The sequence below is a fragment of the Sturnira hondurensis genome, unplaced genomic scaffold (genome assembly GCF_014824575.4).
Source record: "Sturnira hondurensis isolate 20B ecotype Veracruz unplaced genomic scaffold, ASM1482457v3 Scaffold0015056, whole genome shotgun sequence".
Lineage (NCBI taxonomy): Eukaryota > Metazoa > Chordata > Mammalia > Chiroptera > Phyllostomidae > Sturnira > Sturnira hondurensis.
The window spans coordinates 524635-544039 of record NW_028087687.1 but is presented as its reverse complement, the minus strand read 5'-3'; the positions used below and the strand labels follow the sequence as shown (position 1 = coordinate 544039).

General features: G+C 47.5%; 1 protein-coding gene across 2 annotated transcripts in view; it reads right to left on the bottom strand.

Annotated features, from left to right (window-relative positions):
- Nucleotides 1-18243, bottom strand: part of BEND4 (BEN domain containing 4) — a 29599-nt gene extending 11356 nt beyond the window's left edge. For both annotated transcript variants that reach the window (XM_037064236.1, XM_037064237.1), the window contains exons 1-3: nt 18098-18243; nt 17221-17933; nt 9020-9583 (exon numbers count right to left, since the gene is read on the bottom strand). In XM_037064236.1, coding sequence (XP_036920131.1) covers nt 9020-9583; nt 17221-17695 — 1039 coding nt within the window. In that variant the 5' untranslated portion in view covers nt 17696-17933; nt 18098-18243. The remainder of the gene's footprint in view (nt 1-9019; nt 9584-17220; nt 17934-18097) is intronic.
- Between the last annotated feature and the right edge of the window lie 1162 nt (nt 18244-19405).

Genomic DNA, 19405 nt, shown 5'->3' with positions numbered 1-19405 from the left:
GGAGGCTAGACTTTGGGTGGTGGGCACACACTGCAATATACAGATGATGTGTACAGAATCGTACACTCGAAACTCATATAATCTTGTTAACCAATGTCACCCCAATAAATTTAGTAAAATAAAATCAAACCTGAGTATTCCTTATGGCGTCCACATGTTAAAAGTAATTATGTGTCACCCTGGCTGGGTGGCTCAGTTGGTTGGAGTGTCATTCTGTGCACCAAAAGGCTACGAGTTCAATCCCCAGCTGGGTATGTATGAAAGGCAACTAACTGATGTTTCTCACCCTGATGTTTCTCTCCTTCTGTTCCTTTCTCTCTAAAATCCTCAGATAAGGATTAAATTGAAAAGCAATTATATGTATAGGAAAGAAACTGGAAACAAGTGTTAATAGTAATTAACCATGATTATATTTTAGTAGCAAGATTAGGGTAGCTGTTATTACGTTTATCCTTTATCATGCTTGTAAAAACCATTAAAACATTTCTACACTAGGGATGTATTGAAATAATTGGAAAGTTGTCTGAAGAATGTCTACATAGAGTCAGCCCTTCCTTTACTCTGTTACCCTCAGCATTGGTCAGTGCCCTGGGAGGGCTTGGAGGTCGCCTCCCCCCTTCTTTACACCCAGACTATTTAGGCAGCAGTGCAAAGCTTTGAGCAAGGCCAGCTGATTCAAACACGTTGCATTTACTGGCTGTAGGGGGCTCTATTTAGGGCGAGTGGGTCCTGTAGGTTGATAAAGGGGCACGAGGCATAAGGCCAGGAAGCTAAGGCTCTGTCTGACTCAGTCAATTGTTAAAAGACTGAAATAAGCACTGTCCTGGGCCCTCTGAGTAGCCCCCTCCCTCCAGCCTCTCACCCAGCCCCACCCTCGGAAGGTGGAGGACCCAGGACTCCAGGACCCAGGGTCCCTGCTATAATGGACTGGGAACATGATGCCTGACTGAGGGCTCTGTGGAGAGTTGCCTAGATTTACCCAGGGCAGCTGCAGAATTAAGTGAAATATTTCCTGTGTGAGAAAAAAGTCAGTCTAGAAAGTGGAGGTAGGTGTGTTTGAGGAGAGATGAAAGGGGGAAGAAGTTTTACCCTCATGCACAGCTATACCACGCTGCCTGCCTGTGAGATGCACAGGGCACCCAGCAGGGAGTGGTGGGAATCCAGTCCTGCCCTTTTGCTCCTTCGACCTATAGTTCTGTGGACACACTGTGGAATTTCTGAGTGAGGACGGGGGGGGGCCTTCACCCATGGGGAGTAAGGGACCAGGGTTTCAGGTGGGGTCCAGGCCAGACACTGAAAGGGAGGGAGGTCAGGGCTTAGGGCAGCAAAAAGACCACCAGAATTCTCAAGGAGGCCTTGCATCTAATTGCTCCAGAGGCCTTCCCATCTAACTGTCTCCTAGCACACACTGTGACTTTTCAGCAAGGCACTGTTGCTGATGGAGAAGCTACCACCTCAGACCCACCAGGCAGGTTTCTGCCCAGGAAAGCCAGGTCCACCTCGTAGGGTTAATTAAAAAAATCAAGGAGGAGCCCCAAACCGTAGCAATTTCCAATAAAAGGAAAGCAAGAATGTGAAGGTACCCCAAATGTCCCTAGTACCTATCCTGAAATTAGTATTTATGTAGTGACATTTTAAAATGCATTATTAGACAATCCTGGAAAGAGTATTAAATATGCGGGAGAAAAAAAGTTACAAAGTCGAAAGTTCTCTTGCATCTATTAAGTAAAAATTGAGAGGATGGACTGCAAATATTCTCCATCAGGTACCCACACCAGGTAAATGACGGTGCTGCTCTCAGACACGAAGGCGGCCCCTGCCTGGAAGGCTCAGTCACCGCGGTCAGGGGGAGTGAGTGGGGCCGGCAGAGACAGGGTCTTGAACACAGTCTGCGCGAATACTAGTAGGTAAGAGCTCACAGACAGGAGGGCCGGGACATGGGTCCTCAAGTAATTCTCGGACACTACATATTTTTCTTAGTACTGACTCTGGCACTCTTGAACTGTGTAATCCCGGCTAAGTTACTGACCCTTTCTTATGGCATCTGTAAGGACATACCCACCGCATACAGTTATTGCACAGATGAACAGAAATAACACAGGCAGAGCAGAAGGCGCCCAGCAAATACTGCCTAATGTAAGCTGTTGCTGTTTCACCACTAGGAGCCAAGTGAATTCCTCCGAGAGGCCACTTAATTGGCTCTGCTGGCTTGGCTGCCGTACCATCTGAGTGACTGTTAAGTGCGGCTCTTCCGAGGCACGGCTCCAGTTCTGTTTTTGCCTATATTAAGGGTACTTGGGCTTCGAGTGCCTACTTCTCACCGCAGATCATTGCATTACAATTTCGACTGTAGTTCCTCTCCTCATTCCCCACACATTATTTAATCTACCTTGTTAGATAATCGTAAAACTCAAAACGTTATCTCAAAACACACTACACACTATTTGACAGGGAGACCGAAGTTATTTGCTGTCCTCGATGACCACGCCAGCTGTGCGCTGCTCTCCCCTGTAAGTGTCCTGTTTGCATCGGCTCTGTAAAGTGTGAGCTCCTGAACTGTAAATACCTAGAAATAAATGATGCGCTTGAAGTATCACTCAGCCCACACTCCAGGCATGGTTATGCTTTTGATGACAACGGCGTCCTGTGTAATTTAACGGACATGTGTGGATGCTACATGCCCGACACTAGGATAGGAACCGGGGACACAAAGATGACTCAGTCTCTGCCATCTGGAGCCCCACAGGGCCTGCCTCTCCTCCTATCAGTCATCGGGAGAGACAGACCACAGAAAGTAAAACCTTGCCCTGACATCGACATTAACAGAAATACGTGATGCACTACCGGAAGTGGTTCATCTTGCCTGGGAACTGGGGGAAAGGTGTGTTACAGAGGAAAGTCACCGGAACTGGATACCAAAACACGAGTGGGAGTTTTTCAAGTGAGGAAATGGGCGATACGTCCTTAGAAGGAACAGCAGGAGTCAGGCAGGACCAGGGGCAAAAGTGTGTGGCACCTCAGGGATCACAAATTGTCTGGTGGAGCTGGAATGCTCGGTGTGGGGTGGGAACTGAGGGTCAGGTTTACTAAAATAGGCAGGGAAAGATCCAGGCAGTGAAGGACCTCACGTGCCGCACGGAGGGCGCTGGGCTTTACCCCGAAGACCATACGGGGCCCTCAGAGGCTCTTCAGCAGTGGGTGACCTGGGGCTTTCCAGTGGGGAGGGCTTGGCGTCTGGGAGGAGTGGCGTGGCTGCCTCAATAGCCCGTGCTGTGAGACGGGCCCAGATGAAGGCAGAGGGGCCAGAGGGGGCACCCAGACTCAGCTGGAAGCCACAGGAGCACAGGAGAGGAGACCCACCGCCAGCAGGGGGGAGAGATGCTTTGTGGATGGATCTGAGGTTTCCAACCCGGGGGACAAACTGACTGGTGCACGCTTAACAAGGTACGAATACTTCTCATCTAAAGAAAAAAACACCCACGTAAGATTTCCGTAGTACTAGGCACAGAAGTTTCCCTCTTTCTGAACGCCACCATTCTTGAATGCTTACTGGAAGACCTAGTAGGCACTCAGCTGCTACCTGATGCACTTGGTACTTCCAACACTCCTGTAGTGTGATTAACCTCCCTCGGCAGAAAGAGGAAACTGAGCCAGGGCAGTGAAGTGATGTGCCGAAAACCACAGCTGGCATGCAGCAGGAGCGGAAATCCAGACTCAGGTTGTGCTCGAAATCCCTTCTTTTCCCTTCCGTTGTCCTGCCTCCCTCAGCCACACCTGAAGCCGTAACAGAACTTGTGATGCCCTTTACTGAATTCTAAGTTACAGAATTCAATTCTTTATTCCTCACTGTTCCCGTCATTTGCTCTATCTATTTTACTTAGAATATATGTCCCTACACCCGTGTCACCTCACTGTCCTCACACCCTGTGTCAACCTCGCTGTCCTCACACCCCCATGTCCACCTGGCTATCCTCACACCCGTGTCAACCTGAGCGCCTCCCACAGGCACTGCAGGTATGTGCGAGTTTGGAGGGTGGGGATGGCGGTGGTGGGTACCAGCAAATCTACACTGCATTTACTCCAAAGGCTTTTTGTTTGGACAAAACTACTATCACCCCAAAGCTGACACTGATTTATCATTTAAAAAATCTTCTTACTTAGACAATGACCACTGTGGACTACCAGGATCAGAACTGCATGCTCCAAGGATAGATCTCTAGTTTATAGCATTCAATCCCCTTTGAAGATTCTGTATTTGCAAACATGCCTATTCGCTAAAATGTGTTTGTCCCGGTCAGGTCACTATTTGTGGGGCTCTGGTAGTCATTCGCAGATCACGGAAAACTCTGAGTAGCCTGATGCACCCACCCCTGGCGGAGTCTGGACAAGGTAATACTCTGCCTTATTCCAGCTCCTACACCACAAACAAGTATCCTTTCCGGGGTCTATTCAGCGCCACAGGTTTTGCATTTTTGTGCTCACTGGTGGTGATTTCACTGTTCAAAACATACCCCGAAGGTACAACTGAGTACCGTCTAGTGTTCCCAAATGCATGAAGGCTGCAACATGCCTCACAGAGAAAATACGTGTTAGTTAAGTTAGTTAGTTAGTTACAGTGCTGTGAGTTCAATGTTAATCAGCCAACACTATACATTAAATAAGGTCCTTTAAATAAAAACATGGCTACGTATTGATCGCCTGATGACAATGCTGTGGCCAGATGCTCATAGGAACCTAGCTCTGTATTTCCCCTGGAGTAATGGTGCAGTGTTCGGAGTGACTTTCTAGAACACAACCACCATGAACAGTGAGAACCAACTGCTCTGAGGGCAGAAAAGGGAATAAAATACATCTGGAGCCAGGAGCCCTGGATCGTATGGCCAGGTCTGCCAGAAGCCACCCGCCCAGGTCCAACCTCTGTGTCTGTGAAATGGGAACACTGGAATGACGAGGATAAACTGAAATATGAATTGTGAGTACACTTTTCGAAGAGTAAAAAGGTCCCGCCCTGCCTGGTGTGGCTCGGTTTGCTGGTGTGTTGTCCTGTAAACCGAAAGGTCGTGGATGTGCTCCCTTGTCGTGTGAGATGCAACTGATCGATGTTTCTCTCACATCGATGTTTCCCTCTCTCTAAAGTCAATGAACATATCCTTGGTGAGGATAAAAAAAAAGAGTAGAAAGTTCTTTCATAATATCAACAAGTATATCTTCCCTATAATGTGCCGTACTTATTTACTTAGGAAATTATTTTTAAGTTACCGTATCTATGGTTCTAAGACCTATATTCTTCGTATTTTAAAATCTCTGAACTTGGTCTTCAAAGATCATTGTAACGTGCAATTACGACCTGCAGTGTTTCTCTTCTAGGGAAACCCACAGCACTAGTGTGTCTTACACTCAGTGGGGGCTCAGTTTGGATGAAGTAACGGTATTTTACGCCCGCCCCCCCTTCTCTGACTCCTCTTCACCTAGTGCTGACCGCAGGTTCTCTAAACTTGAACACAGGTTCTCTAAACTTGAACGTAGGTTCTTTAAACTTGAATGTGAGTGCTCTGCCCCAACCCCCCTCAATGAGCAGCTTCCCCAGTGTTGTCCTTCCTTTAACAGTCTTGCAGCTCTTTGTATTCCTGATCCAAATGTGTGTTCCTTTTGTGGTTTTTCTTCTGACCTATTTTCACTTTCTTTAAAAAATTTTAAAGTTTTAAACAGACTAATTTCTAGTGGGATAATCTAATACAGAAGGAAATGTGCTGATGCTGCTTCTTTGGGATGCATATTCAATAGCCTACATCTGTAAGTTAACTTCGGAAAGGAAGTTAGCAAGCACTGTTCAGAAGCCCCTTGCTTGCATGCAGCTGGTAATTAGTGAGACTACACAGACCCTCTCAAGCGGCGCTGGAAAGAACCTTTGTTTTTGCTAAGGTCTGCCACCTCTCTTTCCCCCTTTCACAGACGACCAAGTGAAATCTTTTTTTCCTTGTAAACTGATAGGCTCACTGCTTTTGAACTTTTACTTCAAGGACTGCTCTCAGGTACAAATGTTTTACTTCAGGGGAAAAAAAGAAACAGGAATCTCAGAGGTGCTCAGCAGCATGACTCCGGAGGGCGGAGAAGTGGCTGAGGAGCAGCGTCTAGGCTCCAGCCTCCGGCAGGGGCCCCCATCACCTTGTCCCCTCTGCTCCCTGCTGGATGCTACCCTCTCCTCTACAATCACCCACCCTGCCTGGCTGTAAGAACGACCCCCGACAGGAGGGTCGGTTCCACAGAAGAGAGCCCCAGGCCTCCCACAGAAAAGTGCTGGCCTCTAGGGCAACGGAGGCCTACGGGGGCCCCTGGGAAGCAGTAACAGGGCTGGGGGGAAATCCAGCCCACATGACACCAGGGAGTCACTGCTCGCGAAGGATTCTCGTCACGTGCAAAACCAGAGTATTGCCTGCTGCACTTTTCTTCAAACAGGTAACTAAAAATAACAGCTTCCCTGGCTCAAAGGAGATAGCTAGTAAGAGTAACAAGTGGGTTCCTGGGTGATGCGGTTGGTTGTTCTGCAAAAACGGAGGTTGGGAAATGAAGGCAACAGGGCAATGAAGTCTCTTTGAGTCACATTTTCTTCTCAAAGTGACACATTCAACCCGATGCCCAATGTTGAGGTGTCCTTGGGTAGTGAGGACGTGTCTGAAATAGTCACAAATAAAGTAGTATTTCCTGTACTTTACAGTATTTTTTTTCTATTCATAACAAACAAACTACTCTTCATCTATACAGTTGGGTTTTGGCATAAATCATTTAAAGCAATAGTGGTTTTCCATGTAAAATGTCTACAGGTTCATGTTCACGATTACCAACAGGGCTGCAATGTTTACAGTGATAGTTACTAGCCTAGCATCGACCTGTGCCATCCAATGTCTGGTCATCCACAGGGCTCAAGAAACCTTTTTCTTGCCTTTCTGGGAAGCAGAGAAGGACCATGACTCGTGGTCGGTCAGTGATAAGTTCTCCCTAACAGAGACATTCCCTCTGGTACCGACCCAGGAAATGAGAGGTGGATAGACAGCCCATATTTGCTTAGAGTTTACCAAGGTCAAGTGGTGTGTCAAATATTTAGGGTTAGGAATTAGGCAATAATACTCTGGACATTTATGTCACCTGTCCTTGCACTCTAAACTCTCACCCACAGTTCTGAAGAGCTGATATAATAAATATCCACAATTTGTTGGTCTCTAGGTCACTATTTTCTCCCCCAATGAAAGAGCAGGTGTGGGAGTAAAATGGAAAATGCCCCTTTGGGGGTAAAACCCAGTCAGTTGACCGTAACTATGGAACTGGGTAGGCTGTGAAATCCCACAGTGCGCCAGCTGTCCCCACGTCCCCCTGACTTGGAGAGGCTGGACATGCTCTGGTCACAGTATTCTTGCGGGTTCCACCAGTCTCTCTCCTGCAGCCAGGACTGGCCCAGTGAAGACACCCCGACTCTGCATCTAACCCCACAGCTCCAGCACAAAGGAGAGGGTGGACTGACTTTGCCTCCTGCTTCTCTCCCATAAAGCCACTGCCCTAAATCTAATTCCAAAATATTCTGGACCAGACCTGAGGTGTATTTGGAAAGTTCTTTTAAATGAAAGGAAAATAAATTTCTGATCTGGCAATTCTCACCACTTGTCTTTGCTTCCTATGTGTGCTAATAAACAAGTGGGTAACTGTCTTCAGCAAGTCCGTCCTGGGTCAGCTGCCTAACTCGATGGTACAAAGACACTGAGTTAGGAAAAAAAGTAGCTTCTACTTATATTTACGTATCAGCTTTAAAAAACTTAAATTTATTATGTATGCTTTATTTTGAACATAATATGTTAGTATAGAACATTTACTAGGTACGATGTACACCAATAAATGTGTCCATTGTGGCACATTGCTCAAAATTTTTTTATGAATGGCTGTATGATTAAAGAGGTTTGAAGATATTGTTCCAGCCAAAGATCTTAACATTAATATCTTTTATCAGCCACCATAGACATGCAGGAATGAATTCAAAGAAATAAGCAAAATCAATACCATTCCAAGTAGTAAAAAAAGGCCCTGCAACCCAGAGAAGACCTTGTTGTAAAGGTGAGTTTTACTTTTCTGAAAATCCAGTGTCTCTAAGAGGCAGGAAGGACCTCATGTTCAGTGAGGGGAACAAACAGTCTGGGCCCAACTTGGTTACTGTTCTGTCTTAGATCTGTTCCTTTTAGTTTACAGCTGCTTACGAACTTTAAGGGGGAGTCTATAAGCTAAAAAGAGACCCTGCTTATTGTAACTTAACAAGAAAGATGAGAAATTAATGGAATACATGAGATCATTTGTTCATTATTACTTGAGTCCTGTCTCTCTGAAAGTATCATTTCATTTTAATTTCTATCAGTGATTAATAAAAGGCATATATCAAAGTCTTTAAAAATACAAAAGCCATTTTAAAGGAACAGGGCCATTTTTTGAAGGAAATTCAGACTCAAAGCCCTGGTCCTATTCTGACCTCATTGCACCACATCTAGGGGTCACTTGTATTGATGAGACATCCTTTAAAAATTATTATTTATAATCCTCAGAGAACATGCTTATTGATTTAAGAGAGATGGGAAGGACAGGGGAGAGAGAGGGGGAGAAAAACATTGACTGAGTGCCTCCTGCATGCACCCCAACTGGGGATCCAGCCCACAACCCAGGCACGTGCCCCGACTGGGAATTGAACCAGTGGCCTTCTACTTCCAGGACTGCGCTCCAACCAGCCGGGTGAGACATCTTTTAATGGTGCTATGCTCTTCAGGCCTATACCCAAGAAGAATGTGGCTTAAACACAGGACGAGGCTGGTGGCTCATCCTGAAATTGTTAGGTGTGGGCAGGCTAAGGGTACCCTGTGCATACCCGTTTTTCCAATTTTTCTCCATGGCTGGCCAAAAGCAAATAAACAAACCACACACGTGCATGCGCGCGCGCACACACACATAAATGAGACAATGCAAAGGAATGAATTGCGCTGCCCTGTACCTGGGATGCTCTCTAATTTCCTTCTGAGCTCTTCGTTTTCTTGCTGCAATGAAATAACCTCATGCTCCAGTTCTTGGCATCTAGGACAGTAGCCTTCCTCCTCCTCCTCCTCCTCCTCCGGCAGTGTAGAGGAAGATGGGTGACCGTGGGATTCGGACGTTGCTGGGGAGGTCCAGCCCCCTAGTGTATGCACCGGGGAGGTTGACAGAGGGTCCACGTCCGCCAGGTGGCCGTACTCACTGACCGAGGAGGTGTTCGGAGTTGGAAAGCTTCCCGAGAGCAGGTAATTTTGTAGGGAGTCAGTGAAGACTCTCAAAAAGGCAGAAGTTTGTTGTTTCCTTTGCATATATTGCATCTCTACGTCCACACTGTCTGAGGCCTGGCTGTGGACCCCTTTTCCAACGTGGCACTGATCCTGTCTTTCAGTGTAACTTGGGCCTTCCTGTTTCACGTAAGAAATCATGGACGGAGAGTGGCTGGAGTCCAGAAGTTTCCCTCCACAGTTTAAGAGGCTCAAAACTCGGCTGCACTGCTGGGCGAAGGCGTCCAGGATCAGGCGACTCTCTGAAACACACAAACGGACGCACCAGAGACCAGCAGTCAAAGACGAAGGACAAGTCAAGTCCTCAATTTTGAGTATAACATTAAAAAATGTTTTAAAATGCATTTTTAAACACATCGAGGTGATACGGAGAATCTACTTTTAACAGGATGCACAGCTCCCTGTTGTTCTCACTGGTGGGGCATCCTCTGAGCTGCCCCAGCCCCTTACTCTGGGGAGAGGGTGGACTGTGACTCTGGGCACCACGTGGAAATTTCCCTTTGTGGCAGTAACTGGCCTGCACAGGTCTGAACTCACACCTATGGCTTCATTAATGTCTTTACGCTAATGAATTGAGCCAGCCACAGCAGACTCAATTCCTCATTGCAAGGTGGGCTTAGAGCAATCATTACTTCTATTTCTGGAGTGCCCTCATGCCCTTGCTATTAATCAGCTGGTACGATCCCTGCCGAGAGTAGTTTCTCCCCGACGCAAACTGGAGAAGAAAAGATAAGAGCTCACTACATATAGAAGGTAAAACAAAGAGTGGGCCCACCGGGCAGACGATGATGACCCCCAAAGCAAATCTGTATGTGTTCTCCAATAGCCGTGTCCACGGCTCTTTCAATTTATCTGCCCACTTGGATTTCTCGTCAAGGCCAATGTTTGGGCTGATCTATATCAGCATCATCTGAAAAGCAGTAGAGCCTCTCCCATTAGGTTGCCAAATCGCCTAAAATGGCATGTGCTGAGAATGCCAGTTAGTTCGCATAGATGATCGTAAAGCACATTAACTGTTAATCGGCAGAGGCAAAAAGCAAACAGAAAGCCATCGATTCACTGCAAAAAACAAAGTGGGGAAAAAAAACCCCAAATTGTGAAAATGTGATTTAATATTGTCAGTCTAAAGGTCTTGAAAATTTACTCTCAATATAAATGTCACAAGGTGGAGTCCCTCCTTTCCCAAGCACCACCCAGGGAGCTACTCAGAGACACAGGGAGATGCACAGCACAGAGCGGTGGGGCCTTCAGAGGCCGGAGGATGCCTCCCACCCCCCCGCCCCAGAACAAGGGCAACAAACAAAACAGTGTAGATTTTTGGTGCCAGTAACCACTGTTTATGATAGAAATGGAACTAACTACTTGCTGTCTCTGAAAACATTGACTAGCTGGATTTTTTTCCGAAAACAAACAAAAAACCCTGTAACCCTTAAAATGAAAAATGGTGCAATGCTCAAGGGCTTCTATGGGAACAAGGACCTAGACTAGTGACTGAGAAATTGTTTTCTCCAGAAAATCCAGGATGTATGATCAAGGCAAGCGCCTTTCAGAAACCTCCCTGCGGTACTTCAGATTCCATTTTGTGCTTTTAGAGTCTTTCCCAAAATAACTAAGGTATTGGGGGAAGGAGGGCAAAGCCCCCCCCTTTTCAGTGGTTTGATAAGAATACATACGTGAAGCGCAGAGCACAGTGCCTGGCATACAGGCACTCCTTCACATCTCCCAAACCTGTAAAATGCCATCGTCCCTAAATCCCTCTGAAGAAACGAGAAGTCGGCACACAGAGACCAGTGCTCCCTGGTTCAGGAGAGGAAGAGACCATGTCTCCACCAGCAGAGCAGGTCTGAGGGCACCGGGGTGTGAGGGCCAGCACAGGACCGCAGGGAATCTTGACTGGGTGCACGCAGGGTGGCTGTACACAGAGGACCTTAGTTCACAGCAGTTTCAGGGTCACTGGCTGGGGTGGGGCTGGCAGGACCACTCCGAGGAGGCTGTGCATCTGCCACATTTCCTTCCTGGCCTGGTGCTTCCTCACTCTTAGGGAGTGGTACTGCCCTCGACACAGGCAGGAGGGCCCTGTTCCTCCCCATGGGGAGCTGCCCCAGGCCCTGGAATCCGCTGCTCAAACTGCTCCGAAGGCCTGTGCTGGTCTCTTCCCCGAACCATCTTCCAGAGCTTGGAGGTTTGAACTGGCGCATCCACATGTGTCTGAGTGGGGCATCCACCAGTGTGTATAAGCGACTGAGTGAGTGAGTGAGTGTGTGTGAGGTCCCTCCTACAGGAAGATGAAGCTGGAGGTGTTAGGAGAAGGCCCCCGGCTGGCTGAGAGCACTGAAGTCAAATGCGGTCATTATGACAGTGTCTTTGTCAGGGGAGGTGGACAGAACGTATTTTAACAGTTTGATGGCTTGACTCAGGCCTTTCAGTTACCCAGATGTACGATGGATGGGCCTGCTCTTGTACTCTTGTCCTGAATCCCACAGATAACAGGTTAAGGCCCGCGGTTTCACACAATTACTCTGAGTGCTACAGAGGACCCAGACGGCAGGCACGGTTTCAGGCTAGAACTGATTCGCGGACTGAGAACTGGGCTGAAGAAGCTGCCCAAATAAAGTCCATTTACCACCTTGGAGAAAAAGGGATGTGGATATGGGAAGTTATCTCTTACACCGGAACTGATGATGCCTCTGCCCCTGCCCAGTGGAATCAAGGACTGAGCTCAAGATTTAAACCGAAACTTAATGGGGAAAGACCTCAACTGTTTGTGCATCATTTCTTTATAAGGACCAAGAAAACAAAGAAACAGTTGAATGGTGGGGATGTTTAAGATGTTGTCCTCTCATAATTTTACTTCCAGGTTTTTGTTCTTTTATTAGTCAAATCAGAGGATGATATTGACTGGGAATTTCCAATTGTAGCACACTAGCAGTTTTCATGCATTTTAATCCTATAATCCCATTCTAGACCTGAAGTTGTATTTACTGTTTGCATTTTAATCAGCACAGTCCCCACTGATTTAAAGCCGACACACGGTTGCCATAACCTTGATAAAGGAACAAAATATGAAAGGAAAGGCTAAAGTAGAACTGTCTAGAAAGAATTCTCAATATATTTGTTCAATGTCCCCCAAAACACTTAGTAGTTTTAATCATATTGATAAATCACGTTAGGTTATAGATTAAGAGAAAAGAACCTGACTCAGGGACAACCGTAATTTGTTTTCTTAAATTGAAGAATAAACTTATAATGTGCTGAGAAAAAATCATTATGTAATACCCTACATTATGAAGATAATGTATTGAATAAAGCACACTCAGAACGTCAGAGAACAGTTCTAATCATAAAACAGTTCTGGCTTTCAGTTTCTAAAAAATGCTTTATCCTCAGAATTGACATAGGCAAAAACAACAAATATAAGCCCTAAAATTTAATTTCTTCTCTTTTCAGTACCTTAAAATATTGGAATAGAATGGTAACATCAACACATTGAAGACTATGATGAACAATGTTACCATTACACTTGGAGAACACATACTGTAGCCAACGATGCTTTTTGCTTTCCAGACAGAACATGACGAGAAACGCAAGCACTGCATGGTGCCCATTATCACTAAGAAGTGGAGAAAAGTTCTGTTTTCATACGAACGCAACTGAATGGCCACTGATCCATGATTCTCAATTGTGCGAAGTGTGAACAGGGATTCTGAAATTTTTAAACTGCTGCTCCCCCTATCCACACGATGCTCCACTCAGATGATGGCAGAGAAGTACAAAGTCAACAGTTTACAAAAGGGCTTTAAAATACTTATGTGTCCAGACTTCTCTAAAATCAAACACAAAATGTCACAGTCACAAACCATTCTAAAATAACCACTTCTTTCTAACTTACTTTGCCGTCGGTTGGGAGACAATATCGCACTGCAAACTGCACTTAGTCTGATTCCAAACTCTGAACCCATGCTTATTTTTTTAATCAAAACAATTCATGCCTACAATTTTCTCTGGACTCAGTGGTTTAATCCATCTGATAAGTGAATAAGAAGAGGGAAGGGGACTCGGCAATCAAACACCGGGCTACCTATTTTAATGTCCTTCTTTGGAAGTGAAGCCTTGAATGGAATTTGCCCATCACAGCATATCCCCAAGAGTATTCTGTGTCTATGAAGGAGATCACAGTAGTGGAGATTAGTGGTAACCTTTTAATTTTAGCCCAGCGAAGGGTGAAATATATTAATATTAAAATGCAGAAACAGGAAAAATTTGAGACCTACTATCATGTAGCCATATAGTATATCAACCCAAAGGATTTCCAGCTAATGCAAAATTGATAATTTCCTTAAAACATTAATATGACTTCTTTTAAAGAAAGAACTCCATGGCATAGAAAATAGAAGTCAGAAAATGAAAGCCTCTTTGGAAGTACCACCCTTGAGTTAAATCAATGAACTATGTCTTAAAAAAAAGCCACCCCATTTTTTTCCATAATGGCAAACATCAATACAGCAAAACAGGATGCAATTTTTCTAAATAAATAAATCAATGATGTGTCAAAAATTAACAGATGAGTTAATATACTTGGTGCTATCAAAACCAGATGGTGCTTCCTAATATTCATCCTGCTCAGTCAATCCCTGAATATTTTCTGGACCATCGGTATATAAAATAGGATGCTGCTATTTGTGATGGCAAACAAAAGCAATCATGCCTGCCAAGCACATACTATAACAGGCAGCATTTCAGCTCTGCTAGACAGAAAGTAATTAGAATGCTTTTAATGTCCAAAAGAATGATGCTGATAGGCTGCCACAGATGTGTAGATTTATGAATATTTATATGGTGGTTTATAGCTGACACTTTTATCAGTTGAAGAAGATAAAATATCTGCCTGACTCAAAAGCTTGACAGTCAGGTTAATAAAATCTCATTAAAGAGAATGACCTATGCAATTATATAGGATTTATTGTAATTCATTTTTGATTGTACTCTGCTTAAAGATGCAATTTCCCATTTCCTGACGCCAAATTTAGGCCGCGTATCAAGATCTGCGTGGGTTTTAACTCTAAGCCTCCCACAGAGAAAAAATATGCTTTTAAAACCCTGGTATATTACCCCTTTTAAAGAAAATTATACTGTTCGGGAGATTTTATAAGAATGTTGAAAAAATCTATTTTTAATCACATACTTCTCCTCCTCTCAATGGTTTATTGGCCCTTAATGGCAAACAAGACTCACTTCAATCCTTTCATCTTTTCACTGCATTTACTCCAGATGCCCTCATCCCTCTTCTTCTACTCTTGACTCAATTAATCACACTGATGTTCTGACTATTTTCTGTTTACCAGGTGGCTTGAGACACTGCAATAACACTTTTGTGAGGGGGCAACAATCAAAGCTCCCCACCACCCCCATCCAATATGCTGAACTGCCCATCCTTCTGAGTGCACAAGCTCATTGGTTCAAAGTGGAACCACTAGTTCTTCAAAGAACCAATCAGCTCTTCAGATACTGTCTCTCTGATGGACACTCACATCACTGTGTCTGTTAAGAGATGGCTTTGTCCATCAGTGATTAATATGGCCACAATTCATGATGCCTAGTTATATGGGCATTTTTTTGCCCCTGGCCATTTTCTTCACTACATGGAAGACACCTACCATTTAATTCTCATCTTTCCAACACGCATGTGGCATCCTGCCCTTGGTGTTATTAAGACTACCTCTCTATGACCTCTCTTAAAAAACAAACAAACCAAAAGAAGAAGTCTTGACAATAAAAGAAAGTAAGAAACATAGGTTGTTTCAGGGTTATCAACAAGCCCCTTTCCACTTCTTTAGATTCAGTGATGTGGTTTCCACCTGGAGACAAAGTAGACCAAATAGGAAGTCAAAAGAAGTACTGAAAGAGCATCTAGAACAGGGTGAAAAAGAAAAGGAAAACTGCTTGAAAGAAGAATGAATGAAAGAATGAATGAATGAATGAAAGAATGAAGAATGAATGAAAATAGCACGGAAAGTGCCAGAGTAGGAAAGATGGTGGACAGGATAGCAAGTGACTGGTGTAGAGAAAAGAAGGAAAAGGCAAAGGGTTGGATTGACAGCGTGTAAAAGGAAGTAAAAGACAAACTCAGCGAAGACTGAAAGGAGAAGGCAAGAAAAGACTAAAATGGACAGAAAAGAAAGGGGAACACCCCGATAAACACGGTGGAACTGAGGTTATGCAAATGAGTTAAGCAAAATATAGAAAATGGGAAAAGGATCCAAACCACTGAAACACAAAATAATATTATAGAAAGATAAAGCAGAGCTGGGGAATACAAATGGGCACAAAAGCCCAGGGAGAAGGAACACAAACCCCTTAAGGGGCTGAAACAGAAGAAAAATAAGGAGACAAATAAAAGTGGGCAAGTAACCTGAGAATGAGTATTAAAACACAACAGAAAAGGGGCCAAGAGCAACTGAAAAGAAAACCCCTATCATAAACAATAAGGACACCCACATAAAAACACCACTCAAAGCAAACACCTCCAAATCAGTGAGGTACATAACAGAACAAGTCTTCACTACAACCTGTAATTAGATTTTCTTTCTTGAAAACCAATCCTTCATGTGTCAAAATATTGACAAACAACAGAATATTAACGTCGGAACCTATAACTCACTTAGAGACAATACTCATATTTGCATTAGAAATAAAGCCTTAGATTCACTGATACGCGGAATTCGGCGGGGGGGGGTCCTCCCCCCCCCCCATAAAAGGCCTGAGGGAGGAACTTTTAGTTCTGATGAGCTGGAAAAACGTGGCTATGCGTCCTCAGGGAGCAGAGCGCGCCCTTGTACGCAGGCCCCAGGCCTTGGCCTTTCCACCAGCCCATCTCTCTTCACGCTGCTGGGACAGGAGGGCTGGTCCTTTCCTAAGGGGCAGCCCGCTGGCTCCCGGTGAAGAAGAGGAATCTCATCCCCTGAGGTGGGTGCGCCCCACGAGGCATTTCCGCAGGCCCGGGCCCAGATACTGCGGGGTGGAGGACCCCCACGGTGCAGCAGTGTTCCACCCGGCGGGGGAGGTGTGCCGGAAGCGGGCCCGGAGCGCCCGGACTTTCGGGGCTGGGGCGAGGGGCAGGATGTCTCCTTCCCCTAAGTCGGCCGCAGGGGCGAGCGCCAGTCCCACCTCGTGGCGGGGGCAGAGGAGCCCGGAGTCTTCCACCCACACGGTCTGGGAGTTTGGGGTCGGTGGGAAAAAGAGCGGTAAGGACCACGCACGCTTAAGAGCCAGCCGAGTAAACCGCGACACCGAGTGCATCAAAGAGGTGGAGAAAAAGACGACCAGAAGGCAAGGGGTAAAGAGATGAAAAAACAAACGGAGAGAAAGATAAAGGAAAGAAATATTAGGAAAAAAAGTGGAGCAGCGGAGGATGTAAGGGCGTCCCTGATAGCTGCCGGAGCAGTTCAAGCTATTCCGGGAGAGGCCGCGGCTGTCACCTTAGGGTGTCCGATCCCCGCGGCCTCGGCGCCAGGGCTGCCTCTCGCGTCCCCGCCCAAAGGCTCCCCACCGCCCACAGGCTACCGCTGCACTTCCTGGGCGCCAAGCCCGATCCCAGTGGCGGAGCCACCTGTTAAAAGGCGCGCGCGCGCCGTCGAAAACCCGGGATGCGGCGGCGGCCGCGCAGCGGAATCCTCCAGAACTTGTTGCCCGCGCGGGGAGGTGTCCGAGGTGCGCTCGGACGCTCAGACTCTCAGCCGGGTGACCGCCCCCCCTCCATTCCCGCCCCTCCCACCAGGCCCAGGGCGCGAGAGGGTGTCCGCCGTCCCTAGTTTCCCCTTCTCAGGTCCCCACCCCTCCCCCGGCCTGGGCGGGAAGGAAAGTTGCGCCTAAGAGTTGGTACCTGCGCTGAGCTCCAGGTTGGCACCGTCACTGCCAGCGCTGCTGCTGCCCGCGGCAGCTGCAGGGCCCGAGCCGTACCGGACGACGGCGGCGAAAGACGAAGATGAAGATGCGGCGGGGGCGGCGGGCGGCTGGGCGGGAGTCCTCAGGTGGCCCTGGGACGCGGCGGAAGGCGATGACGACGAAGCGGCTGCGGCAGCGGCCGCCCGGCCGGGCCCCGGGGGGTAGGTGCTCTGCGCCTGGAACTGCTGCTGCTGCGGCGGCTCGCTGCTGCTGATGGGGACGGCGGTGTGCGGCGCGAAGGGCGGCGGTGGCGGCCGGACGTGCGGCAGCTCCACCAGGGTGGGTCTCTCGTAGCGCTTGGCCAGCGCGGGTCTCTTGCCGGGGAACGTCTTGAGGACGCTGTAGGGGCTGCGCTGCTTGTATATTTTGGGGAGGCTGGGCCCCTCCTCCGCCGGCTGCATTTCTTCCTCCATGCTGCGCTTCGGGGCTGGTCCCCGATTGCACGCCCCCTCCCCGACCCGCACTGGGCTCCGAGGGTGCCTCTGCCGCCCGCTCGCCGGCGCTGCCCGAGTGCGCGCCTGTGGGAGGGTGTGTGTCTGTGCCGTGGCCGCCGCCGCCGTCACTGCTGCCTGTCGCTAAGCCTAGCATCGCTGAGCCCCCGCGCGGGGGGCTGCCGCCCGAGAGCTGATTGACAGGCCGCCTCGCCAATGCCTGGAGGGAGAAAGGAAGTAAAGAGCAAGTGTTTAGGGTAATATCTGCTAATGATAATGGGGGGAGGGGCGGGGCCTGGCGCCGCCACCGCCCGCAGGGTGGGCCAGCTGGTGTGCGCCTTCGACGGGAAGGGGGAAGGGGACCGCAGGGACTGGGGGTGCGACCTGGTAACAGGGTGAAGTTTCCACCAAGGCGAGACTTCGGAGTCCCAGAGATGGAGTCGAAGATCTGCCCCTGGAGGCGTCCAGCTTCGGAAACGAGTTCCTGGCGCCCCCTGCACTACCCCAAACTCTCGGCGTTGCACGCGTGGCTGGTGGTATAGTTGGGACGGACGGGGCGGGGTAGCTAGAGTGCGTGCGCGTGCGTGCCTTTGGGAGGGTGTTACAGCCAGTTCTTCCCGGATCAGGAATTGCTCCACCAGGTTTTTGAAAAGACCCTGTCGAAGGTCTTGACCTTAGGCGCTGTGCGTTTTTTCGATCGGGGTTCTGCCCACACCCAGCAAGTGGCTTTCGAGTTCATGTTCATCCTGAGGGCGCACAGGGCGTTGGATTTTCACATTACTTGGTTAGTTCCCCATAGGGGCCCTGCGAGTGCAAAACAAAATCATTTCCCCCATTGTACAGAGGAGAAAACTGAGGTTCCTCGAGGAAATAGCCCACACCCACACAGATGCGTCTAGGGCATTTGAATTCAGATTCTCACTTCTTCTTATAGCATATAGACACTGAGCAATTGAGGGTAAAACGTGATCTGATTCCTCCCTTTGAGGTGGTGATTAGATATTTCCAAAGCCGTCATTTGATATGTATGCTTGTAGGACCCAGGCGGCCCTGAGAGGTCTCTCACTTTCTGTATTGCCCAGCCAGTTCCTCTGCATCTGGGGCCACCAGGCCATGGTTTCTGGAGGCCGCACAATTTCCTTAGCCTCTGTCATTTGGAAGAGGGTCTCATGGGGGTAGAGGTATCTTCAAATCTGGAGGACTCTCCTGGCCTCCAGGCACTTTTTAGAGCAGATCACCCCTCCCCTAGGCGAACGTTAATACCAGTGTACCCCCTTTTCAGGTTTGTCTTTCCAGCCTTCAGTCTTCATTCTCCAGGTTTGAATTCTGGGTACATCTCCTTCCATGATGTAAAACCCTCATCTTTACACTTTTGAGTTACATTCGTTTTCATAGCTTTCTCTTTAGTCTTGGGAAAGTGACCCATTTTTTTTCTGGGGGTTCCTGTCTTTGCTCTCTCATTTCCCACGGCTGCTCCCTTCCTTTGGAAGCCTCTCTCTCTGGTTCAGCCGCTGTGTTCCTCCTCCCTACATAGGCTCCCTCTCTCCTGCAACCTCCTCAGACTGTGCTGTGGCTTCTCCCCAACCTCCATTTATTAGAGATGAAATAAATAATGCCATAAATAAAAGTATTTGGGAGTCCAGGAACTGTCAGGGCTGATTAGGGCATAGAGGACATTTTCTTTCTCATTAT